Here is a 27,296-nt window from a genome sequence, read left to right as displayed (position 1 = left end):
AAACCCTTCTGGTTCACAAATATTCTCTAGGGAAGGCCTACATGGGGCTGCAGACCAAAACCAAAATGATTGACTCTTAAGTGCCCTCTGGGCTATTATAGATGGATCATCAATACTGATCATGTCAGTGGCAGTCACATCCCAAGACATTTTTTTTTGAAAATATAACGAGTTCAGAGGTTTTCTGTTCAACCGCTACCCCCAGGATGTTGATAGTGGGGGATACAGTGATTTTGCCACTGATTTGATGGAAGGTATTCAGCCTAGAGTCCAGTTACTAGTGGTGTGCCACAAGGATCTGTTTTGGGACCACTGCTGTTTGTCATTTTTATAACTGATGTAGACGCAGGCATAGGTAGATGGATAAGTAAATTTGCAGATGATGCTAAAGTCGGTGGAGTAATGGACAGATTGGAAGAATGTTACAGGTTGCAGGGCGACTTGGATAAACTGCAGAATTGGGCTGAGTGGTGGCAAATGGAGTTCAATGCAGCTAAATGTGTGGTGATGCACTTTGAGAAGAATAACAGGAAGACCGAGTACTGCATCAATTGAAAAATTCTTGATAGTGTGGATGTGCAGAGGGATCTTGGAGTCCATGTCCAAACATACCTGAAAGTTGCCACCCAGATTGATAGTGCTGTTACGAAGGCATACGGTTTGTTAGGTTTCATTGATAGAGGGATTGAGTTCTCGAGCCGTAATATCATGCTGCAACAAAACAGAATGCTAGTGCGGCTGCACTTGGAATATTGTGTACTGTTCTGTTCGCCATTTTTCGGGAAGGATGCAGAAGCATTGGAAAATGTGCAGAGGAGATTTACCAGGATGTTGCCTGGTCTGGAGGGAAGGTCTGATGAGGAACGGCTGAGAGACTTGTGTCTGTTCCCATTGGAAAGAAGAAGGCTAAGGGGGGATTTGTTAGAGACATACAAGATGAACGGAGGATTAGATAGGATCGACAGTGAATGTCTTTTTCCTGGGTTGATGACGTCAGCTTGTACAAGGGGGCATAAATACAAATTGAGGGGTGATAAATTTAAGACAGAGGCAGGTTCTTTACTCAGAAAGCGGTAAGGGTGTAGAATGCCCTACCTGCCAATGTAGTTAACTCAGCCACATTAGGGAGGTTCAAACAAAACTTGGATAAGTACATGGATGATGATGGGACAGTGTAGGGGACGAGCTGAGAATAGTTCACAGGTCAGCACAACATCGAGCGCCGAAGGGTCTGTTCTGCGCTGTATTTTTCTATGTTCTATTGTTCTATGTTCTATGAATGTCTAAGGCTGGAGTTTAGATTCTCTTTGGTGGAATTATTCATTGTCTGGCATTTGTATATGATGTATTTCCACTTGTGACCTCAAGCCTGAATTTTGTTGCATTTGAACCCTGATTGTTTCAGTATCTGAGGATTAGCAAATGATACTGAACATTGGGCAATCATCAGAAACCATCCTTACTTCTGACCTCATAATGGAGGGAAGGTCACTGATGAAAAAGCTGAATATGACTGCGTTGAGGAATTCCTACAGTAATGTCATCGTGCTCAAATGATTGACAGCCAATAACCACAACTATTTCCGATGTGACAAGTATGCCTTCAACAAGCAAAGAGTCCAGCCATTCATTTTAAATACATTTAATGCGTGAAATCCTGCGTGGAAATCTCACCTGAAGAATTCTTCATGAGCATTTGAATATATGCACTCAACGTCTGCGTCCATCATCGGGCATGGACAGGTAGCTCATAAGAGGAAGTGTCTAATTGAGGATGTATTCAGAAATACTTCAGCTGTGTCTTTGTCTGACTGATGGGATCGCCCAGAGTCTGGGTATGTGGAAATATAAGCACCCTCCGCTCTGCCCGCTTTTGTCATCAAACATGATCATTACGTTTGGATGGTTTGTGATCTGGTATGTTGGATGTGGTATCGCAGAGCTGAAACTATTGCACAATATTGAAGCAGGTTTGCCCGACGTCAACAACATAATAACATGGCCCAAGGGAGCACACAATAGCAGCTGAAATCACCATGCACCAAGCATCAGATGGGGCAGGAGAGCAGGAACGCATGAAGGAGGTGACAAAGAGAGAGAGAGAAAGAGAGAGAGAAAGAGATTAGCATTGTTAGGAGGCAGTTATAATATTGACAACACAACATCAGGAATTTCCAGGCTGCACAGAAGCTGGCACACCCTGTGGATGGGAAAAGTGAAGTGGAAAATTAATTTGACGATCTTCCCATTATCTTTATCTGAGTTCATCCTGTACTCTCTCCCCTGTTCTATACTTCTATGTGTCTCCTGTTGTTTGGCGGCAAAGACTGGATACATGAAAGGCCTTTTTCAAAAGTTTGTGATTCTTTGATTCAGTCATTCCAACTCGCTCTCTCCTCCTCTCTATGACTTCCTTCTCTCTCAGCCCATCTCTCATTTCCACCTCTCTGCCTTTATAACGACTGGCCGAATTTTTACCTTCTCCAATCTCCATTCTCCATCTTGTATTCTGCCTTTTTTTTCTTCTTTTTCATCCGCTGCTCTAATCCTTTATGTCATAATGATTATATTCTTCTTCGCCCCTTTCGTCCCCCATCTTTTTCTGTTCAGGTTATTCTCCACTAATTTTATCTCATTACTGCTGCATCTACTGCGTTGGATATAGATTTTTGTTCTGCTGTGAACCAGGTGAGGATTCCACAAACTATTTCAAGAATTGGTTGACATACTTTTGTTGTCGCAAGATGGCTCAGTGGTTAGCACTGCTCCCTCGCAGCGCCAGGGACCCAGTAACGATGCCAGCCTCGGGTGACTCTCTGTGTGGAGTTTGGACATTCTCGCCATGTCTGCGTAGGTTTCCTCTGAGTGCCCTGTTTTCTACCCACGACCAAAGATGTGCAGATTAGGTGAATTGGCCATGCTAATTGCCCATAGTGTTCAGGGATGTGTAGACTAGGTGCATTAGTGAGGGGTAAATATAGAATAGTAGGTCAGGGAATGGGTTTGGGTGGGTTACACTTCCGAGGGTCTGTATGGACTTGTTGAACCCAAGCGCCTGTTTCCATTCTGTAGGAATTCTAAAAAAAAAGCGTCAGCCTAGGCACTAACTTTCCTTATTGGAAAAGCAGATATTAAGTATATGTTTCAGGTGTGATGCAGCTGGTCAAGCCACTCGGCTTCAGCAAAACATAATTTATTTAAACGCTACAGTTGAAATTGTGAATGAAAGCAGAATTTGTAAGAAGTTCGTTCTTGGTACCTTAACAGACCCAATACAGCAACTGAACGAAGGAGTTCATCCATTTCCCGTAATGTCCCATAAACACACCCCTTGGGAAAAAGGTAAATTCAAAGTCAGGTTCTTGAAGGCGGCGAGATATGAGAGACACATTTCAGTCAAGAATCATCTCCTAAAGTTTGGAAACTTTTTCCACTGCAGCAGCTTCTCACCGTTACAGCTAAACCAAAGTAGAACATGGCACTGAACTGGGAGAACTGGCCACTCCCCTGCCATTGTTATACTAGGATCTCTGCCTTTACGACCTCCCTTCAGAAAGAAAGCCTACGAGCAAAATAACCTTGCTACAGTGACAGCAACGTCACAGTTCCAAGACATTGCCGGTTTATTTAGCTGTGGAAGAGAATTGTCTTGTCATCTGTCAACGTTGATTCTGAGGTAGGTGAGGAAATTTACAAGGAGTGAGCTCTCTCTAAATACGAATCCAAATTCTGCTATCTGTTGGTCCACAGATTTCAGAGACTGTAAATATTTTGTTTCTTCTCACTATTTAATGCATTCAACAGTTGGATGAAAGGGAAAGCTCAACAAGTTCTTCAATGCTCTCTGAAATTAATTCAGGTCACGGCTTAACATAAAGTATTTTTTGCACCAACTCAAAAGCTGTAACATGAAGTTTGTTTCACGTACAATGACAGGCATCTATATGGGAATCAGCCAAAGAAACATATGCATCTGCATATCGGGTAAACCATTAGCATTCCCCATATTTGGACAAAATTCCTCGAGATAATATACAAGAAAACAAATGACTTCGATCGGTTTACCCCGTTTATCTCTTTTCGGTCAAATCGGAGGAATGACATCATCGGAAAAAATGCCCTGCGACACCAAAGACATCCTTTAAGCACGAAATAGATGTGTAATCTGAGAAATTAACAGGGATTGACTGGGACTGTCATAGTGTTAATGGTTGGGATGGAGAGGGATTTGTTAAGTGTGTATAATAAAATTTTCTGATTCAGTTTGTGGATGTAACTACAAGAGAAGGTGCAAACCTTGACCTACTCTTCGGAAATAAGGCAGGGCAGGTGAGTGTAGTGTCAGTGGGGGAGCACTTTGGGGCGTCGAAGACTGAGGGGTGACGTTAATGATGTGTATAAAATGATTAACAGACCCAACACAGCAACTGAACAAAGGAGTTCATCCATTTCCCGTAATATCCCATAAACATATTATGGATAAATAGGAAAAGTATTTCCCCAATGCAGAACTGGAGGGCATAGGTTGAAGGTGAGAGGGGAAAGATATAAAACAGACCTAACAGGCAACTATTTTTCATGAAAATGCCAGAGCAACTGGTGGAGGGTTGTACAATTGCAACATATCAAAGTCACCTGGATGGGTATATGAATAGGAAGGGATTGGAAGGGTATAGGGCCTGGTATTGGTAAGTGGGACTAGATAAGGTTGGGATATCTGTTTCGGCATGGAGCAGTTGGGCTGAAGGGTTTATTTCCATGTTAGACATCTCTATCCCTCCACGGCAAGGTATCTATTCAGCCATTGTATATGCACTGGCTTATAAAAGAGATACCCAGCTTATCCTCTTGTACAGTCCTCTCTCCATAACCTTCTTCATTAATCAAATTTGTATACACACAGACACACACACACACACACTCTGGTTGGAAATCTCCCAGGGAATCCACACTCAAAATTCTCACAGGCAGTGCACTTTCTAATAACTCCCTAAGTAATAACATCCAATGGTACAACATGAGAGTATTGGAGTGAGGGCCCTGGGGATTTATCTCTATATTTTCTGATGGTGGATCAGCAGTTTGAAACAGTTTTTAGGAAGTACTTTGCAAATCCTAGCAACTCTTGGCTACAAGACTTGCTCCTCATCTTATTCCGAACTATCTTGCTGATGATCTTGAAAGTATAATTTAAAGGCAGCATGGTGAATCAGTGGTGAACGCTGCTACCTCAAAGCGCCAGGGACCAGGGTCCAACTCTAGACTCGGGTGACTGTATGCGTGGTGTTTGCACATTCTCACATTATCTGCGTGGGTTTCCTCTGAGTGCTCTCGTTTGCTCCCACAGTTCACTGATGTTCAGGTTAGGTAATTTGGCTCTGCTAAATTGCCTACCGTGTTCAGGGATGTGTAGGTCAGGGGTAAATATAGGATAGGGGTAAAGGGTCAGGGTGCATTACTTCTTGGGCTGAAGTTCCTGCTTCCACACTGTAGGGGTTCGATAGATTCATTAATTATACAATCCCACTTGCTGATGCACCAACAAGTGGAAACAAAACATCCTTCTTTACCCTGTCAACATTGTTCATGAGTTTCAACACCTGAAGGAATTCACCTCTTCTCTGCTGTGAGGAAAGCAAGCTCAGTTTCACTCCACTTTCTTTCTGTCGAAAATCCTACATTTTTGTTCGATGGTGCACATGGCTGCTCCTGTAGATTGGTGGGAAGTCGGTGGATCTCTGTAAATGTATTGCCCATCAAGTGGGCTACGTTGCCTGTAATGGCATCGGGCTTCGTGAGCATTGTTGGAGTTGTATCCATTCAGCCTTGCAACTTGTAAATGGTGAACTGCCTTTGGGAAATCAAGAGTTAAATGCACATGTCTTCACCAAGCTTCTAAACTGCCATTGTAACGTCTGTATATGAGGCAAGATTTATACTGCATTTAGATTCATTAGAACAGTAACACCCAGGATATTAATAGTGTGTGTTTAGAGGCAGCGAGATGTTCCATGTTTTTCAAAAGTGTGAATTTGAAATTTCTTGCCGACAATTCTGCATCTGTGGTGGAACAGCCACAAGCAGACGTGTTCCATTACTAATGACCTTTTCTTAATAAAAACATTGATTTGAATCCCACTGATAAGAGTGAAATTCAACCAATTTACAACATTATCACGCCATTCAATCAAACTTGTTTAGATTCCACAAGCAGCTATTCCGTAATCAGTAGAGTGTGGTTATCAAGTTCCACATTGAAATAGTGTGTTTCTTGAAGGGAACTTGCCATCACTAATGTTCACTGATATCTTTCCACTTCCCATTTAAATGGTTTGCAAAAAGCTTCTTCTCAGTAAATATTAGATCCCTTCATCCAGGATACAGAAAATTGTGTAATGGTGCAATGGATGGGGTGCCATTGCTGCGACACAAGACAGTTGTTGACAAGATGGTCGTTTGTGATTTTTCACCTAACACAAGAAAGTGTTGGACAGTTACGGACAGCACACAGTCACAGCTAAACTTATAGTTTTCACATAGCTAGCTAGATGACATGAGATTCTGCAGAGAACGAAACATTAAAGAAGTTAGCCAACTCTCTGTAAACAGGCATTATGTCAGCATTCTAAAGAGTCGCATTTTTCTAAGGATTAGTTTAGCCACGTTCCCAAGTTTGGTATTTAGTCGAATGTCAAAAGAAAAGCGCTGCTGCAGTATTCTGACCTACTTAGGCAGCTGAGAATTAGAAAGGCAAAGGAAACTATTAGTGTCAGAATATTAGTTGCATTGCTGAAGGAAATGTTGATCAGCAATAAAGAAGCCCGATGCGTTCTTAAGGAAGTAATGCAATGAATGGTTTAAATACGAATTCCAAAAATAACATTGGCTCAGGACAGTTGCAAAACATGTCGAGACTATGGAAAGATTAACAATTTCAGTTTAGTTTGAACAATTTCTTCCAAGAAAATTGGACAAAGAGAAATTAAATAATAATAGAAAAATAATGTCGTTGTTCCCTAATTATTGTTTTCTTGGGCAATCTAAACAAGTTTAATTTAATGGCTTGATACAGTTGTAAAATGTTTGAATTTCACTGTTATCAGTGTAATTCCAAAAGATGGTTGTATTAAGAAACGTTCATTAGTAATGGAAATGTTTAACGTGGAAAACATAAAGATTTATTTAAAGTGAAACGTTAGTTTAAAGTCATCTTACAGCATGTCAGCAGCAGGGATCGTAAACTGCATTTAAAAGTCAGGGGGCCTGTTGTTTGATTTCTCAGGCTGACGTCAGAGAGTGGCTGTTCTCAATTTATCAACCATTGATTATATTGAAGTTGATTTTTAAAATGGTAATGAATAGAAGAAATTAATATTCTTCCAATTCTGTTCTCAACATAGAACGTAATTTAGTAGAGATGGTAAGTAATGGTGTGCAGGTAGCAAATACCTGTAAAGGAATAAAACTATCAGAAGCATTTTAAGACCCCAAACACAGATGATGGAAATATCTAGCAGACATCATGAGATCATGGGAGGACCTAGAGGTGACAACTGAGTTATCCATCACTGAATGTCTTTTTAACCGAAGGAATTATTCAGTTAGGAGGATGTGCTGAACATTGATGTAAATGTTGCATGTAATTACTGTAACATGAATGGAAATATAATGTTGCATTTCACTGGGGAAACCAGAGCATATGACCTTCTGATCAAGAGGGAAACTGCAGCTCATTTGAAAGCCAGATTCGGGGTAGTCTCTGACCACTCCCGCATATGTGGTAATGGAGCTCTGAAGGGGCCAAAGAACATACGACTTATGACTTCTCTTTGATATTTCTCCTGAAGCAGATGTTTCTTGTTACTTAATATCACGCTTCTGGAGTGTTATTGAGGTTGCGGTTATTCATTCAAGTTGTATACCTTGGAGTGAGTGCTAGACGTCAGGCAGTCAAGGTTTGAACTACTTTTTGGAGGAAGCGTGGGCCTCGTTACAACATTTGCAGTCAAAGATATGGCTACATAATCAACTATAACTACTGAAATTTTCCGCACAGCTATTGATGACTGGAAACTCCAGTTGAGAAATATAGGGAGCTGCTTGAATTCTCCATAGCAAAATTTTGATTTAGTCTCGAGATTTTTACTTTCAAATAATGAAGGGACACTCTGCCCAAAATTTTTCAGCAACTTATTAGCTCATTTCCTATTCGAGCATATTTTATAATAAGAGAGAAAGGATATTTCAGCATGTGTTTCAACTGATTTCGGAACATAGTTTGTGTCACAGCATAAATAACAGTATTTGTGCAGCAACTCAAGAGCTGCAGCATGAATCCTATTTCATGTACAATTCCAGACATCCAAAATGATCCATCGTGGAATAAATACAATCGATTCCACAGAGAATAGACCAATAACACTGACCATAATAATATAAAATTAGCCGAGAGTACAAATAGTAAAATGATGGATTTCCTTCGACTCTCCAATTCTGGATCTTCGAGACATTGTTCACTTTTTTGGGCTTGGAGCCTCCTGCGTGAACTATTAACTATTATAATGTGTCTGACAGTTAAAGCATTAAGAATCAAAATCAATACAAATGGAACACATGGTGTCAGAATGTAATGCAGAAAATCAATTATAGTCCAGAAGAATGTCATGGCACCTCCTGAGGAACAAAACCAGCAAGCTTACTGAAGAGTGTATGCGCTTTCATACATGAAATACCAGAAAATGTTTTTTAAGAAGCTCAGTGCAGACACTGTTCCCAGAACGACACCTGCTGTTTTCTCACTGCAATATTTACGTTTCAGCTTCTCTCAACAAATGGTCATAAATCGATCAAAGGTGAAAGTAACCGTAAACCAAACCGAACAGTCAGAGACTGCATAAAGCAGGATAGCGTGAACATTACGCACGGGGATAGACCTCAAGAAATAAAAATGCTCGCTATAAACGATTGGAATGAATCTCAGTATCACGTCGAGGATAATGACCAGTAGATCCGCCACTGCCATGGCCTCCAGGTAACGACTGACAGATCTGGAGAGACCACATGTTCTGCAAAAGAGAATGATGATCGCCATGATATTAGCTGTGAGGGTGAGAGGGACGTGTTTAATCTGGTGATCAATTGAATTTAAAAGTGACCATTAATCCTGTAATGCAATGAGCAGAAATATTGACCCAGCAAGCAGATGTAGGGAGGTACAGTGGTTCCGTGATAAACTGTGCTGCCTCACAAACCCAGGATCCAGGATTCGATTTCAGTCTCAATGAGAGACTGTTTGGCGTTTTCAGGGGTCGACATGAGTTATAATTCTCGTGGGGTTCTGCAATCATTTCACAATGATTGTTCAAATTCTGCTTTGCAAAGCGTGCGAAAGGATATATATTATCCCCAGTTTGCTGGGATTCCCCTAAAATGTCTGAAGTCGGCAGAGACATTTCACAGAATTGAGTAGAACTTGCTGTTATAACAGCTATTTCTTAGTAAAACACGAAATGATCACCTGTCAATGAAACGGAGAGTAGTTTTGTTCGGGGAACCAAGGACTGACCTGGGAATCTGAAAGCGATCACATTTAACTTCATAGAATCACGGAATTGTGCGTGACAGAAACTGACCCATCAGTCTAATTTGTACAAATATCTGAAATTAATCTAGTCTCCTCTGCCAATATTTGGCCCAAATCCCTCTGAACCGTTTCTGTTCACGTAGATGCAGATCGATTTTAAGGATTGCAACTGCACCAACCTCCACCAGTTCATCTGGAAGCTCATTCTGTACACTCAGCACCATCTGCATGAAAAACAAACACAATGTCCCTTTGGTCCCTTTTCACTATGATCCCTCACATCATAAACCCTGACCTCCACTTTTGAACTCCTTTCCACTGGGAAAGGAAAGAAACCTTGGTTGTTCATCTTTATCATGAATCTCGTGGTTTAAAACAAATCTATCAGCTCTCTCATGAGCATTGAATGTTGCATAGAGAAAATCTTCAGCCTCTTGCGATAGCTCAAAGTCCCCAATCCCAGAAACGTCATTTTAAATGGTTTATGAAACATTATCACGAATAGACTATGGTCTACTCTGCCATATCGATTTTGTGCCTTTGCGAATAAATCACAACAGGAAAATGGAATTCATAATAAACAGCATGGGTAATATTTTTGATTTGAAATTCAACAGAAATCCTGGAAAAATCAATGCATTCCCCAACAATCTATTCAAACTATTCAATCTAACTATCTGTTTGCAAACTCCCACCCTACCTAGTGGTTTAATCTGGACGTACTGGATTCCTCCTAACATCCAGAGCTGTGCAGGTTATTTGGTTTAGCTGTGGGAAATGCGAGGAAAAGGTGGAGAGCTGTGTTGTGTATCCGGGGGTGCATGCAGATACGGTGGGCTGAATGACCTCTTCCTGCACTCTCAGTATTTAATGTGAACAACAGTAACAAAAATGAAATGAAACTGCAAGTGGCACTCTAGAATTTAGATTTAGCACAATACTTCGTGCATGTGAGAAATACCCTAATGTGTGTAAGGCAAAAGTCTTCGAGAAGAACTTTCCTTTTTTTCAACAAGAATCCTGATTAGACTAGGCAGCAGGTTATTACACAGTATTCCTGCAGCAACAAGGAGTCAATGGAGAAGTAAAGAAAATAAGTGCAGCATACTCATGGCAGTGACTATTTAGCTTCTAACACCTCAGCCTGTGTTATTGAGAATATAACTCTATTAAGGCTACAAAAATGTACTCTTCTCCCTCGCTTTCACCAAACTTTAAACCAGAGGCTTTCCTTGCAGAATAAGGCAACTCGGTCTATCTAGACTGATTCACAATTCAGTGAGTTTGTGGTTGATCTGATCATCCTCAAACCCACTTCATGCCCTCTTCCCACAACCCTCAATTCTCTTCCTAATTGATAAGCTGTCCCTCCCAGCATTGACGAGATTAATGACTCAATTGCGACAGCACTCTACAGTGAAGAATTCTGCAGACTCACTGACGTTTGAGAGGGGATTCCTCCTATCCCTGCCGGAAATGTGTGACACATTCTGTGGAGATTTTGATTTATGGTCCCACAACCTCTCCACATATAGTCTGCCAGTTGACCTAAGAATATTGGAAGTTTCAATGAAATCGCCACTCATTCTTCTAAATTTCAACAAGTGCCAAACTACCACTCCGATAAGGAAATCTCTTCAAGATGTTGAGAACCTTGAGGAGGTATCTTTCTAACGATTGATGAGACTAATATTGACGCTGGTTGCTGAAATGTTGGTTGTAGGGACGATACAAGTTTGAGATAATGAAAAAAGGATGCAAACGTGAGAACCAAATGAGAGTTAATGAGTGACTGAGCAGCTTCAGATGATTTGCAGTTGACGGAAGCTTATAACTTTGCAATCTGCTTGGGCTAAGTGGAGACTAGCAGAGACACGGATGAGATTTGCCAAAGACACGGATGAGATTTCATTGTGCAATGGGTTTCGGCGGATTGGAATGTACTCAGTGATGGACGTGGGTTGAGGCATTGTTGGTTTAATTAATAATCTGGACTTAATATAGTTTTGTACAGTCCTGCTCAGGACGATGTTGATAGGGAATATTGATGGATATGATGACGAGAGAAGAGTATGGCCACAGTTTTCCGAAGATTTGAGGAAGACATCGACCAGCACACTGATGCGTTTTTACCCCCCAGTTCGAACAGCAGATGCTTGATACTTTCCAGTGGTAAAGAATAAAGAACACTGGAGTCAGTCTCTCTAATTTTGTATTCCTTTCCTCATATTTTTTGATGGATCTAAGAGTGTGGTCAAAAGTAAATTCGGAACAGTAATATAGGAGAAAATGGAGAAGAGGCAGAGAATTTTTTTATTGATGACAAACCTGATGAACAATGGTCAATCATTACAAACATGGGGAATATTGCGGACGATTCAGCATCGGGTTTTGCTAGGCCCAGTGTTTGCACTTCGTTGCATGTTGAATTTACTAATCAAAGGAAGGCAGACACTAACCATCCAAAAGAAAAAAATATTGAGTAATATAAAAAGAGGAAACGTTTTCAGACTTTGGCAGAACGGAAGCAAATTTTGGAATCATTGGAACTTGGTGATATGCTTTACTCCCTCTAATTTTCTGTCCAGTTCAGCAATTTTGCCAAAAGAAAGAAGAAAATACTTGGTGAAGTCTCCTGAAACAGTTTTCATTTACCTTTGGTTTAGAAATTAGAGATATAGTTTTGTGCCTGTGAACAATCTATTATTTGAGGAAACCTTGAAATTTATCATTTTAACCTGATCAATTGCACTTGCAAATTACAATACGTCCACTTTCTTTGTCATTTTCCCCTCAAAGATGGCTGTCTGTCCGTGTGCAATTGGACATCATGGAAAAGATATTTTAGATTAAATTGTAGTCATGAGTAAGATTATCATACTGTTTATCTTTGTCCTGTCAAAGACAAGGCATGGGTAACAAACTAAAATTTTTGGTGAAGTTATAATGCTAGTACCAAAGTTCAATTTTTCACAAGCTCTATTTCGGAACAATTGGGAAAATTTAAGTTACTTTGCCAATTTTAAATTCACTGCATTACGAATCTAGGGACAGAGTGACAGATTTGGTTTGGTTTTCTATTCCTGTTTGGGGGACAAAACATGTGAGAGAGTACATTTAAAGGATATCAACACAATTACCTATGGTCACTACATTTTATACAGATAATTCACAATATCACTAACCCAAGCAGAAGGGGTCAGTAAACCACCAGCGCATTCTGGCAGTAAAGCCTGCTTTCCAGCATCAATCCATGAGTGCAGACACTTACCTGGGACGCCAAAAATAGCCAGAATGGGATAGTAAAAATGTTCAATAATCCGAACTGACCAATAGAGCCACGATTCCAAATTCATCCATTTATGATTCTGATAAATGTAATTGAGCTCATAGGAAAACCATTTTTCCAATGTTGCAACATATGGAAGGTTTGACCCCAACTCAGATATTTGATACCCATCAACAATTATCATTTGTGACGTTTGCACACACTCCACCTTAGTTTTATGCATCAGCGCTGGAGCCTCGGCTGAAGCATTTTGCACAATGTTCAGAATTAGTATCCAGAGGATGATCGACCCCAAACCCCGGAGATGCCAGTGTCGCAGTTTGATCGTTTTCAGCTGATAGTCTTCACATCAGATGATATTCACAAGCAGCTGAAGGCTTTGACTATAATAAATGCATTCTGCTCTCAGAGTATCCCCAAACTTCCATGCATAACCTATATATGTAAGGGACAACTGCACTCTCCATACCCTGCACAACACTGGCAGGGGCGTGACAATCTGGGAAATACATCACGTGAGGTCTACTCAGAATAAAACAAAGGAAATCAATAACCTTAGCTAGTCAGTTCCCTTCTCTCAATCATCCACCCTCCTTACCCAATAAAGAAACAAACGGTTTCATTAAACGATCCATAAGTCCTATGCAGACAGAAATCATTGATGTTCGATGGAACATCCAGAAGGAGTACTCACAGCAACATCTGCCTGTAGCCCAGACCCAAAGATAACGGGAATTGCGTTGGAGAGGTGAGGCGAGAAGGAATGGTTTTGATGGAAGCTCAGCGTGTATCTGAGAGTGACATCAGGCGTTGCCAGTCAGTGGAAAACTGGGACAGACTCTTGATTGGCTGGAGTTTGAAAGAATATGTCTATGGTTAGTTAAGCCAAACATCTCTCAGCACTCCTGACATCTCTCCAAACACGGAAAAGCAAAGCAGCCACGAGAGGCATAGATACAGTTGATAACCAGAGACTATTTCCCAGGGCAGAAATGGCTAACACGAGGGGTCATAGTTTTAAGCTGGTTGGAGCAAAGTTTAGAGGGGACGTCAGAGGCGGGTTCTTTACACAGAGAGTTGTGAGAGCATGGGATGCTTTGCCAGCAGCAGTTGTGGAAGCAAGGTTATTGGGGACATTTAAGAGACTGCTGGACATGCATATGGTCACAGAAATTTGAGAGTGCATACATGAGGACCAATGGTCGGCACAACATCGTGGGCTGAAGGGCATGTTCTGTGCTGTACAGTTCTATGTTCTATGTTCTAACAGGAAGAAGCCACTCGTATCTTCTAGACTGTTGCAAGAGTCAACATGCCCATGGCTGATAATCAAACCGACTCCTTTACTTTCACCTTCTTCTCCAAACCCTTTGATCCTATTCTCCCAAATAACAATATCTAACCCCTTTTGAAAAATGTTTAATGTTTCGGACTCCATCGCTTTCCCTGATAGGAGATTCCACAGGCTTATCACACTCTGGGGCAAAATGTATATTTTCATCTCTGTTCAGACAAGCCAACCCCATATCATTAGACTTTGACCACAATCTTCCAGACCTTGCGTTATTGGGAATACACTCCCTGCCCTCTGCTGAATTCTAGATTAGATTACTTTACAGTGTGGAAACAGGCCCTTCGGCCCAACAAGTCCACACTGACCCGCCGAAGCGTAACCCACCCATACCCCTACATTTACCCCTTACCTAACACTACGGGCAATTTAGCATGGCCAATTCACCTGACCTGCACATCTTTGGACTGTGGGAGGAAACCGGAGCACCCGGAGGAAACCCATGCAGACACGGGGAGAACGTGCAAACTCCACACAGTCAGTCGCCTGAGGCAGGAATTGAACCCGGGTCTCTGGCGCTGCGAGGCAGCAGTGCTAACCACTGTGCCACCGTGCCGCCCACTTCTGTTAGAATTTTAAATGATTTGTTGTGATCACAGCTCATTTGTGTTAATGCCAGTGAATCTAGTTCTAACAGATTCAGTCTCTCTTCATATATTAATCCTGCCATCCCATGAAACAGTCTGATAAACTTTTGTGCATTGACTCCATTGGCAAATCATCCTTCCTCGGAGGTGAAAAGTGTTGAAAGCGTTCCAGAGCAAACTCATCAAGAGTATTATTAGCGGAGTGTTTTGCAATTCTACGGAGGTAGCGCCAAGGTGTCAGAGTGTCAATGTTGACAGAATGCTTCACTGCGGATTGGTCGATTTTGAGTAAAGACAGCACCGTTAGAGGGTCAGTGTTCAGGTAGCTCTCTGCTGCCAGGTGGTTAGTACTGAGGGAGTAGTCCATTGTTGAAGCCTCAGTGCTGAAGTATTACCGCAATTTTGGAGGGGGAGCATTTAGGAGTGAGAAACTATCGAAGGGAGAGGGCTAATTAATTGAATGAAGTAAACTTTCGTGTAAAAGAGGGTGGCCACACCACCTCATATCTATTGTCTGTCATGTCTCCAATCTTTCTCAAATAGTCTACCAGCTCTTCCACAGGCTTTCAGGGAGCTAGGTTGGAAGCTCGGAGTTAGAACGAACAGAGTTGTTGTCTCTGGTTTGTTACCCGTGCCACGTGATAGAGATTCGAGGAATAGGGAAAGAGAACACTTAAATGCGTGGCTACGGGGATGGTGCAGGAGGGAGGGATTCCGATTTTTGGATAACTGGGGTTCTTTCTGGGGACGGTGGGACCTCTATAAACAGGATGGTCTACACCTGAACCTGAGGGGCACCAGTATCTTTGGGGGGAGGTTTGCTAGTGCTCTTGGGGGGGGGTTTAAACTAACTCTGCAGGGGCATGGGAACCCAGATTGTAGCTTCAGGGTACAGGGCCTGGAGTGTAGGGAGGTTAGGAACATGGCATCAATTTCAAAGGAGGGTGCCTGTAAACAGGAAAGTGGCTTGAAGTGTGTATATTTCAATGCAAGAAGTATACGAAATAAGGTAGGTGAACTTGCAGCGTGGGTTGGTACCTGGGACTTCGATGTTGTGGCTATTACGGAGACATGGCTAGAACAGGGACAGGATTGGCTGTTGCAGGTTCCAGGATTTAAATGTTTTAGTAGGGTCAGAGGTGGGGGTAAAAGAGGGGGAGGTGTGGCATTGCTTGTCAAAGATAGTATTACAGTGGTGGAAAGGACGATGGATGAGGACTTGCCATCTGAGGTAGTTTGGGCTGAGGTTAGGAATAGGAAAGGTGAGGTCACCCTGTTAGGAGTCTTTTACAGGCCTCCTAATAGTCATAGAATCATTGAAGAAAGGATAGGGAAGGTGATTCAGGAGATGAGTGACAGTAATAGGGTGGTTGTTATGGGGGACTTTAACTTTCCTGATATTGATTGGGAAAGCTATAGCTCAAGTTCGTTAGATGGGTCAGTGTTTGTTCAATGTGTGCAGGAGAGTTTCCTGACACAATATGTAGACAGGCCAACAAGAGGTGAGGCCATACTGGATTTGGTTCTGGGTAACGAACCAGGCCAGGTGTTAGAATTAGAGGTAGGTGAGCACTTTGGGGATAGTGACCATAATTCGGTGATTTTTACTCTCGTGATGGAGAGGGATAAGTGTGTACTACAGGGCAAGAGTTATAGCTGGGGTCAGGGAAATTATGATGCGGTGAGGCATGACTTAGGATGTGTGGCTTGGAAAAGTAGACTCCAAGGCAAGAGTGTAAATGATATGTGGAGCTTGTTCAAGGAGCAACTATTGAGTGTCCTTGATAATTATGTACCTGTCAGGCAAGGAGGAAAGGGTCGTGCGAGGGAGCCGTGGTTTAATAAGGAATTGGAATCCCTTGTTAAATGGAAGAGGGCGGCCTATCTCAAGATGAGACGTGAAGGTTCAATTGGGGCGATTGGGAGTTATAGGGTAGCCAGGAAGGACCTGAAGAGAGAGCTAAGAGCAGCAAGGAGGGGACATGAAAGGTCCTTAGTCGGTAGGATTAGGGAAAACCCTAAGGCTTTCTATAGGTATGTTAGGAATAAAAGAATGACTAGGGTAGGAATAGGTCCAGTCAAGGATAGTAGTGGGAAGTTGTGTGTGGAGGCGGAAGAGATTGGGGAGACACTGAATGAATACTTTTCTTCAGTATTTACTCAGGAACAGGGCATTGTCGTCGATGTGAATACTGAGTCACAAATAAGTAGAATGGATGGCTTTGAGGTATGTAGAGAAGAGGTGTTGGAAATCCTGGAAAAGGTGAAAATAGATAAGTCCCCTGGGCCTGATGGCATTTATCCTAGGATTCTCTGGGAAGCAAGGGAGGAGATTGCAGAGCCATTGGCCTTGATTTTTATGTCCTCTTTGTCTACAGGAGTAGTGCCAGAAGACTGGAGGATAGCAAATGTGGTTCCCTTGTTCAAAAAGGGGAGTAGGGATAACCCTAGTAACTATAGGCCGGTGAGTCTCACTTCTGTTGTGGGCAAAGTCTTAGAGAGAATTGTAAGGGATAGGATTTATGCACATCTGGATAGGAATAATGTGATCAAGGATAGTCAGCATGGTTTTGTGAAGGGCAGGTCGTGCCTCACATACCTTATTGAATTCTTTGAAAAGGTGACGAAGGAGGTTGATGAGGGGAAAGCGGTAGATGTGGTATATATGGATTTTAGTAAGGCGTTTGATAAGGTTCCCCATGGTAGGCTACTGCAGAAAATACGGAGATATGGCATTGAGGGTGAGTTGGAGGTTTGGATTAGGTATTGGCTGGATGGAAGAAGACAGAGGGTAGTAGTTGATGGCAAAGTTTCTTCATGGAGTGCCGTCACTAGCGGTGTTCCGCAAGGATCTGTTTTGGGACCATTGCTGTTTGTCATTTTTATAAATGACCTGGAAGAGGGGTTAGAAGGTTGGGTGAGCAAGTTTGCGGATGATACGAAAGTCGGAGGAGTTGTTGACAGTGAGGAAGGATGTGGCAGGTTACAGCAGGATATAGAGAAGCTGCAGAGCTGGGCAGAAAGGTGGCAAATGGAATTCAATGTAGCTAAGTGTGAGGTGATTCACTTTGGGAAGAATAACAAAAAGATGGGGTACTGGGCTAATGGTCGAATACTTGGTAGTGTGGATGAGCAGAGGGATCTTGGTGTCCATGTACACAGATCTCTGAAAGTTGCCACCCAGGTAAATAGTGCAGTGAGGAAGGCATATGGCGTACTGGCTTTTATTGGTAGAGGAATTGAGTTCCGGAGTCCTGAGGTCATGATGCAGTTGTATAAGACTCTGGTGCGGCCGCATCTGGAATATTGTGTGCAGTTTTGGTCGCCATACTATAGGAAGGATGTGGAGGCACTGGAACGGGTGCAGAGGAGGTTTACCAGGATGTTGCCTGGTATGGAAGGAAGATCGTATGAGGAAAGACTGAGACACTTGGGGCTGTTTTCATTAGAGAAAAGAAGGTTTAGGGGTAACTTGATTGAGGTGTACAAGATGATTAGGGGGTTAGATAGGGTTGACAGTGTGAACCTTTTCCCGCGTATGGAGTCGGGTATTACAAGGGGGCATAGCTTTAAATTAAGGGGGGGTAGATATAGACTGAAGTTAGGGGTAGGTTCTTCACTCAGCGAGTCGTAAGTTCATGGAATTCCCTGCCAGTAGCAGTGGTGGACTCTCCCTCTTTATGGGCATTTAAGCGGGCATTGGATAGGTATATGGAGGATAGTGGGTTAGTATAGGTTAGGTGGGCTTGGATTGGCGCAACATCGAGGGCCAAAGGGCCTGTACTGCGCTGTATTCTTCTATGTTCTATGTTCTATAACTAATTAATTATTAAAGTTGTGTGCATATAACTCCATCAGAGCACGACAGACGTTTGGAGAGCAGCGCTACTGGGATTTTGAACACGTGATGGTGGGAGCCCAGGAAAAACTGGAGCATCAGAGGGACTTTGATGTGAATTTCGATAGATCCTTGAATGCAGCAGCACTGGTAGAGAAGGTGAGTTATCGTAGATATGAGTACTGGCCTCGTGCGAGCAGTTTTGAATCCATCTGGAGATAATATGCGTACAATTCTAAACCACTTACTCGTCATTTTGAAGTTGTGTCTCCGGGTCTGGTACACATTTGCCTTGGGGAAGTGAGTGGTGTCTGTGCCACTTATAATTGAATGTATCAATCAGATTTCTCCCACACACCAATACTCGTCTGTTCCAAAGATAAAGAAAAATACAGCCTCTCCTCTTAACTGAGACGTTTCATCCCACGCAATGTCCTGATGAATCTCTTCTGCAATGTCTGCAGTAAAATCAGTCCTTTTGATATTAGGGCAACACAGTATTGCATTTGAGGCCTGACAATATTTTACGAAATTGTAACGAGATTTGCTTTCTCCAGACTCTACGAATGGCTAATGAAGGCATGCAACTCGCATGCCTTCTTCACCAACTTGACACCTCGAGGGATCTGTAGCCTTGTACAAGAAGATCCCGCAGTTCAGAAGTGCTCTCTGGGGACCTGCCATGCATTCTGTATATCCTTCGCTTATTAGAGGGCCCAGAATGCATCACCACGCACTGATCGGCATGAAATTCCATCTTCCAACACTCCATTAAATTTAGCAGTTAAACAATATCAAACAATAGACTGAGACCATGCTCCCCATTATTAACTGCACGACAACATTTCCAGCAGTCTGCTTACTTACAAATTATTTGTTTTACATTCTCACGAATGTATCATCCAATGTCTCAAAATAAGGTGCTTTTGCATAAAAATAAGGAGGCGCCCATTTAAAACCGAGATAATGAAGTTTCTTTTTTCTCTCTCAACCGTTTACCAGTCTTCAGAATTCCCTTCCTGAATCGACTATGGATTTAAAGGAGATTTTTTCGGCAGGTATAGCGAGATTCTTGATGACTGAGAGAAAGAATGCTGATCGAGCGCTGTGCAGTAATACAGAGATGGGAATAAAATTGAAATAACTTTGATCTTATTGAGTGTGTTAGTGTGTGTGAGGAAGGGGTAGCAGTCTCGAAGATTTGCCTGGACTCCTTATGTTCCATGGTTGCGTGTTCAGGTGGCTCCGCGGAAAATACCTGGCAATTTCACGTCCTGATATGACCCCGTTGTCTTCATCTACGGGATGTGCACCTGAGTCCAGCTCTTCAGGTACCATGTTAGGGAATTGGAGCTAGAGATGGATGAACTTTAGATCATTCGGAAGGCTGAGAGGGTAATTGAGAGTAGTTACAGAGAGGTATATCACACCACAGGTGCAGATAAAAGGTAGGTGGGTTACAGTCAAGGGGCAGAAAGGGAGCAGACAGACAGTGCTGGGATCCCCTGTGGCCGTTCCCCTCAATAGCAAGCATACCGTTTTGGATATTATGGTGGACGACATAACAGGGATAAGTAACGGGCTACAGATCTCTGGTACAGAGTCTGTCCCTACTGTTCAGAAAGGAAGTGGGGAGTAGAGCAGAGCATGAGTTATTGGGGACGCCATAGTTATGGGGATAGAAAGGAGATTTTCTGTCGGAATGAGAGAGACACACGGTTGGTGTGTTGCCTCCAAGGTGCCAGGGCTTGTGATGTCTCGGATCTTGTTCTCTGGATATTTTAGGGGGAGACGTAGCACCACCAAGTTGTGGTCGACGTAGACACCAACGATATAGGTAGGTAAGGCATGTGTACATATGGCAGACATTCATGGAGCGAGGGTTGATATAACAAACAGAGTCGCCATCTCTGGTTTGTAACTTGTGCCACACGCTAGCGAGGGATGGAATACGCAGAGCGAGAGAGAGGAGTTGAACACATGGCTACAGGGATAGTGGAGGAGGAAGAGATACGGATACTTGGATAATTGGAGCTCATCCAGCGGTAGGTGGGTCCCTTAAAACGTGATGATCTACACCAGAATCGAAGGGGTATTAATGTCCGGGGTGGCGGGGATTTGCTAATGCTCTTCGGGAGGTTTCAAATTAATTCAGTAGGGGGATGGGAATCTGAGTTGTCGTTGCAGTGTACAGGAGGTTGAGAGTAGTGAGATTATAAATGAGGTTTCAAGATCGCAAGAGTATCCTGTTTGATACCTGGGACTTCAATGTTGTGAACGTTCCAGAGACATGGAGAGAGCAGGGACAGGAATGGTTGTTGCAGATTCCGGGATTTGGATATTTCTGTGAGAACAGGTAAGGTTGCAAAAGACGGAGAGATATAGCATTGCTGGTCAAGAACGGTATTACGGTGGCATAAAGGACATTGATGAGGACTTGTCTACTGAGGTACTGTGGGCTGAGGAAAAGGAGGGTTCACCCTGTTGGGAGTTTTCTATAGGCCTCCAAAACGTTTCAGTAATGTAGAGGAAAGAATTACAAAGCTGGTTGTGGTTGGAGTGAAAGCAACAAGGTAGATGTTAAGAGGTTGTTAACATTCCAAATATTGAAAGGATACAGTTCGAGTTGTTTAGATGGGTCAGCTTTTGTCCAATGTGTGCTCGACTGTTTCCTGATACACTATGCAGATCGACCAACAAGAGGCGGGGCCACAATGGATTTGGTACTGGGTAATGAACCAGGCCAGGTGTTAGATTCGGAGCAAGGCGAGCACTTTGGTGATAGTGGCCATAATTCGATTATGTTTAATTTAGCGATGGAGAGGTCTAGATATGCACCGCAGTGCGACAGTTACAGCTGGGGGGAAAGCAATAGTGATGCGATTAGACAAGATTTAGGATTTATGGGATGGCATAGGAAACTGCAAGGGATGGACACAATTGAAATGTGACGTTTCTTCAAGGAACAGCTACTGCGTGACCTTGATAAGCATGCAACTGTCAGGCAGGGAAAGACTTCAAATCTCTTGTCAAGTGGATGAAGGATGCTTACGTGAGGATGAGACATGAATGCTTGGTTAGTGTTCTTGAGAGTTACAAGTTACCGAGCAAGGACCTAAACAGAGAGCTAAGAAGAGCCAGAAGAGGGCATGAGAATTCTTTGGCAGGTCGGATAACGGGCTAACCTAAAATTTTCAATAGGGTTGTCACGAATAAACAATGAATGGAGTAAGAATAGGCCCATTCAAGGACAGCCATGGGTTATTGTGTGAGGAGTGAGAGAAGATAGGAGAGGAGCTAAATAAACATCTTTCGTCACCTTTCACACTGGAAAATGATCATGTTGTTGAAGAGAATACTGAAGTACAGGCTGTCAGACCATACAGGATTGAGGTGCAGAAGGAGTAGGTGTTCGCACTTGTGGAAATTGTGAAGGTAGATAAATCGTCTGGGCCGGATGGGATTTGTTTTAGGAAACTCTCGGAAGCTAAGGACGAGATTGCAGAACATTTGGCTTTGATCTTTATTCCATCATTGTCTACAGGAATAGTGCCAGAAGAGTGGTGGATAGCAAATGTGGTCCCCTTGTTCAAGAAGGAAAGCAAGGGTAATCCTCGACCAGAGAACCTTACTTCAACTCTAGCTAACGTGTTGAAAAGAATGATAAGACTTGTTATCAGCGAGATAGGAATGATATAGGGATAGTCAACACGGTAGTGCCTCACAAACCTGATTCAGTTCTTTGAGATTGTGATCGAACAGGACGATGAGGGTAAATCCCTTGATATGTTGTATATGGATTTCAGTAAAACGTTTGATAAGATTCCCCACGGAAGGATACTGCAGAAAATATGGAGGTATGCGATTGAGTGTGATTTAACGGTTTGTACCAGAGATTGGCTCTCTGAAAGACGACTGATGGTGCTGGTTGATGGGAATTTCCATTGTGGTGTTCAGTTACTAGTGCTGTACTGCAAAGAACTGTTTTGGGGCCACTGCTGTTTCACATTTCCATAAATGACCTGGATAAGGGCGTAGTATGATTGGTTTGTAAATTTGCGCATGACACTAAGGCGGATGGCGTTGTGGACAGTGCGACCGATGGTGTAGGTTCCAGAGGAACTCAGATTAGCTGCAGAGCTGGGCAGAGAGATGGAAAATGGAATTTAATGCGGAAACGTGTGAGGTGATTTACTTTGGAAGGGGTAACAGGAATATAGAGTATTGGGATATTGGTATGATTCTTGGCAGTGTGGGTGAGCCGAGAGATCTCGGTATCCATATACGTAGGTCCCTGAAATTTGTCACCCACGTTGATAGGGCTGTTAAAAAGGCATGCTTGTACGAGCCTTTGTTGGAGGAGGGACTGAGTTTCGGAGCCATGCAGTCCTGTTGCAACTGTACAAAACTCAGGTGCGGTCGCATTTGGAGTATTGTGGACAGTTTAGTTCGCATAAGTTGAGACTGTTTCCCTTCGGGAGAAGAAAGTTGAGAGGTGACTTAATAGAGACATTTAAGATGTTCAGAGAATTCTACAGGGTAAACAGTGACAGTCTTTTTTCCTCTGATCGTGATGGCTATCCCATGGCGACATAACTTTAAGTTGAGGGTGAATGATACAGGACAGAGGTCAGAGGTAGTTTCTTTATTCAGAGAGTAGTAAGCTCTGCCTGTAACAATAGTAGACTTGTCAACGCGAAAGGAATTTTAATTCGCAATTGATGAACATGGCAGATGATCATGGAACAGTGAAGTTTAGCTGGGCTTCGGATGGTTTCCAACGTCTGTGCAACATTGAGGGCTGAAGGGCCTGTACTATGCTGGATGGCTCTGTGTTCTATATGGTGTTTGTAACAGGGAGATTATTTATGTGTGTATTGCTCAATGAACTGCTCGGCCAACGTCTTATGCAAACAATATCTAGCAGATTCTTCCTTCCGTGTTTGAATGATACGGATAAGAACTGATGTGACTGGTGTTGTTTTGGTGTTGACTAACAAGCAACGTAAATTGTGTCTCCTACTTAAACCCAGTGCGACTCCCAGTTTCCTTTCCAGTCTTTCAACTCAGAACGTGAGGCTACGGAGGTTCTTGGTGTGATGACTGAAGTGCACTCTCAGTGGCAAGGAAGAGGATAGAATGAGCCAGCGACTTTAACTGCAGGCTGTGGTTTGCCCGTGTTCGAGCTGAGAGTTATAGAAGCCGAGTACAGCGGAGGCCCATAGCCTCTTCAAGTGCAAAGTGTGAGGTAACATTCGAAAGGTACAAGAGACACAATATTATAAAGCATAACTCTGAATGTTCGGGCACGTCAAGTGTCTTATCGAAGGGCATTTTAAAGGTTGCAAGTAGTCCTGACTCAGCTCGTCACCCGGACAGTGTATTCTAGATCCCCAGCATTCGCTGGCTGAAAACGTTCCTCGTCAACTCCCCTGTGAACATTACAGTCATAGAAATTGCTTCTACAGCATGGAAGCTATGTATTCACCCAGCACATGCAAACCGATCCTCCCAAAGAACATCCCACTCAGACCCAGCCCATCCCTGTAACACAACAATTCCCATGGTGAAAAAGAAACACCCTGTGGGAAACGTAGTACGGACAATCTTCCGAACCAGCATATTTTGGGGCTTGTCAGAGGAAACCTGAGCACCCAGAGGAAGCCCGCGAAGACGTAGGGAGAATTTGCAAATTCCATCCAGTCACCAAAATCTGGAATCGATACCGGGTTCCTGGCGCTGTGACACAGTAGAACGAACAGCTGAGCCGCCATGCCACCCCAAAGCTTTCAGTCATTCAATTTCAAAATGTCCAGCCTCGTTATTAAAACATCAAGTTTGAGAAGTAACTGCTTTCTGTTCCCTTCGGAAGCTTACAGAGCTCAAACAGATCTTCCAGCTAGCTTCTCTGATTCATAGAAAACAGCCCAAGCATATCTAGACTCACTTTGGATATAAACTGCTGCATAAAATATTTTACAGGACAGCACAGGAACAGGTAGTTTTGCCGTTGTGTCCGTGTAGACAATGATGACATGCTCAATTAATCCCATCTACCTGCCTATGACTTTTGTTCCACTACTCTCTGTCTGCTCATGTGTCTGTCCAAGTACCTTAACACCCTTGCTAACAAATCCTTTGCCACAAGCTTCCTGTGGCAGTGTGTTCCAGACACCTGCCACTTGAATGTGTAAAAATATTTTCCTTGCACATTCCATTTCCATTTTTCTGCTCTTACTTCAAACTTTGTCAAACTGAAAGCATGACGTCTAAGGTCGCATGGTGGCTAAGTGTTCAGCACTGCTGCTTCAGAGTGCCATCAACTTGCATTCGATTCCAGCCACGCATGACTGTCTCTGTGGAGTTTGGACATTCGCCACGTGTCTGCGGCGGCTTCTTTTGGGTGCTCCCGTTTCCACCCACGGGTATGCAGGTTCGGTCATGCAAAATTGCCCATATTCTTCAGGGATGTGGAGGTTAGGTGCATTAATGTAGGGTAGGTGAATGGGTTCGTTTGGATTACTTTTTCGACGATTGGTGTCAACTTGTTGCATCAAAGGGCCTCTTTCCACACACTGTTGGGGTTCTATTTCTATATTTCGCACTTCTGCCCCGGGGTAAAAAAATATCTTGCCTTGCTGATGTATCCGCGTCTCTCAGCATCTCTAATACTCGAGCTAAACAAATTTATGAATGTCTCATCTCTTCTAACAGTTGGTATAATTCCATACATGCACCCTCCTCGTAAATCCCTTTTGGATACTCTCCAAACCTCCATATCCTATACTGTGGCGATCAGAAGTTCACACAATCCTCAATCTATGGTCTAACTAAAGACCAACACACAAGAGGTCCGTCATTGTATCTTGCCCATTTTCTGACTTCCCCCTTCTTCTCTGTCATGGTGTGAACTGAGATATCGACTTATCAGTATCATCCAGTTTTATTTACGTTGCTGAGAATGCAATGGTTTGACACAATCAAATGGAGCCGGAATTGCTGGGATGGTACATTTGTACATTTGCAAACTCAGATGCTTTTGAGAGTTGTATGTTGCTTTGTCTTCTTTGATATCAGAAAGGTACACAACACATTTGGAAAAGTGGGCATGCCCCATTGACGAACATGGAAACAGGTTATCACATGATGTTTCACTGCAGCATTTTCTTTCTAAAATACATTAAAGGTGCCGAGCTAGGACAGAGAATAAAAACAGAAATAGGTTTATTGATGTTCGCAATTAGACACAATAGACATCCACCTGCCGTCGCAGGGAGGTACACAGAGTTGGAACAATGCTAATCTCTAACTGTCTTTTCTAAGCCTAATTTATTGGTGTGACAATCGTGCAGCGTACTTGCAGTGTATTCTAATAACTGCTTGTGAAGACCAGAACTGTGTGCACTGCTTCAGGTCTGGTATAATATGCATATAGCCGATTGAGAACTGATTGGTATGATCTTAAACTGGAGATAATTGTGAAGCAGAACTGTGAGTTTCTCCAACAGTTTGCCAACAATGAGTGGGAAGGTGTTAGTGGCTTTGGCGTGCTTAAAAGTAAACAGATTCCTACATCTGTTAATCAGAATCATTTCTATTCAGTGACATGTTAGGAGTTGTAATACGCTGCTTGGGAGAGTGGTGGAGGTGGATTCCAAAGGAAGTTTCAAAAGAGAGCCAGTATATTCCAAAAATAAATATAGACATCTGTCTGGGAGGGATATGGAGATACAGATGGAGAAAGGGAATATGCTGCTTAACTGTTACTGAAGCCTGTGAAGATGTAGATCCCAGGCGGGACCTCTCGGTTTCGTGATCGGTCAAAAGAATCAACGGAATGCAGTCTGTATAAATGAAGGTTATCAGTTTAATAAAACAAGGCAACCGGGCGCAGTTTTGTCCGCAACGCAGAGGTTAAAGCTTCTGTATTCTTTGGTGAAATTGAGCAACGACGTTTGAAAATTAAACATCATTAAAAGTTTTTGAACGTGACAGCACAGCCTTAATAACATGAAAAGACCAATCAAATGTAATAAGGTGATATAATTGACAACAGGTTAATCCAATGATATTCCCTGGAAATGGTTATTGTCTTATGAAGATATCATCTCATGCTAGCAGTTGAAGGTTAGTCCGTGTGGTCAATTTGTGTCTTGAGACTCATTTTAGGATTACTCCATTGTCTGCTTTATCTTCTAATTCAGCTAACTCAGCAAAGCAGTAATACAGGTTCACAGTGTCAAATTACAACTTGAAGCTATTTTGATATGTTATTTTAAATTGAAAAGTCATTTTGAGGTTAACAAAAATCTGCATATATTTGTTGCTTCTGGCAATAGCCTAAAGTCAAATTTTATATTCTCCCCTGGGCAGACACATTGAGTCTAATGTCCTCCTTCTCTACTATAATATTCAATGTTTCTTACATGCTGCTCCGCTCACCAAACCCTGCTCAAAGAGTTTGGGTTGAAAGTCTGGTAATAAAGGAAGAGGTAAACATAGTTATTTTTACAGATAAGATACCCGCTTTGAGAGAACAGGCTTTTTGAAGTACGACCTGCAATCGTAACCTCATTAATTCAGTGTCTGTCACAGAAGGTCAAGTTTGGAGAAGCATCGATATCGTGAAGTTTTAAACCTGTGGTAAT

At 42.7% G+C, this 27,296-nt stretch overlaps 1 protein-coding gene across 1 annotated transcript in view; it reads left to right on the top strand.

Annotated features, from left to right (window-relative positions):
• Window positions 1-27,296, top strand: part of LOC148138228 (uncharacterized) — a 90,685-nt gene that overhangs the window by 43,951 nt on the left and 19,438 nt on the right. The window contains exon 3 of the mRNA XM_087981927.1: window positions 18,669-18,807. Coding sequence (XP_087838053.1) covers window positions 18,669-18,807 — 139 coding nt within the window. The remainder of the gene's footprint in view (window positions 1-18,668; window positions 18,808-27,296) is intronic.

Source organism: Chiloscyllium plagiosum, unplaced genomic scaffold (genome assembly GCF_037043375.1).
Source record: "Chiloscyllium plagiosum isolate Xiang-an unplaced genomic scaffold, Cpla_swu_hap1 HiC_scaffold_41, whole genome shotgun sequence".
NCBI lineage: Eukaryota > Metazoa > Chordata > Chondrichthyes > Orectolobiformes > Hemiscylliidae > Chiloscyllium > Chiloscyllium plagiosum.
Note: the sequence above shows the minus strand (reverse complement) of the source record. Positions and strands in the feature narration are given on the sequence as shown.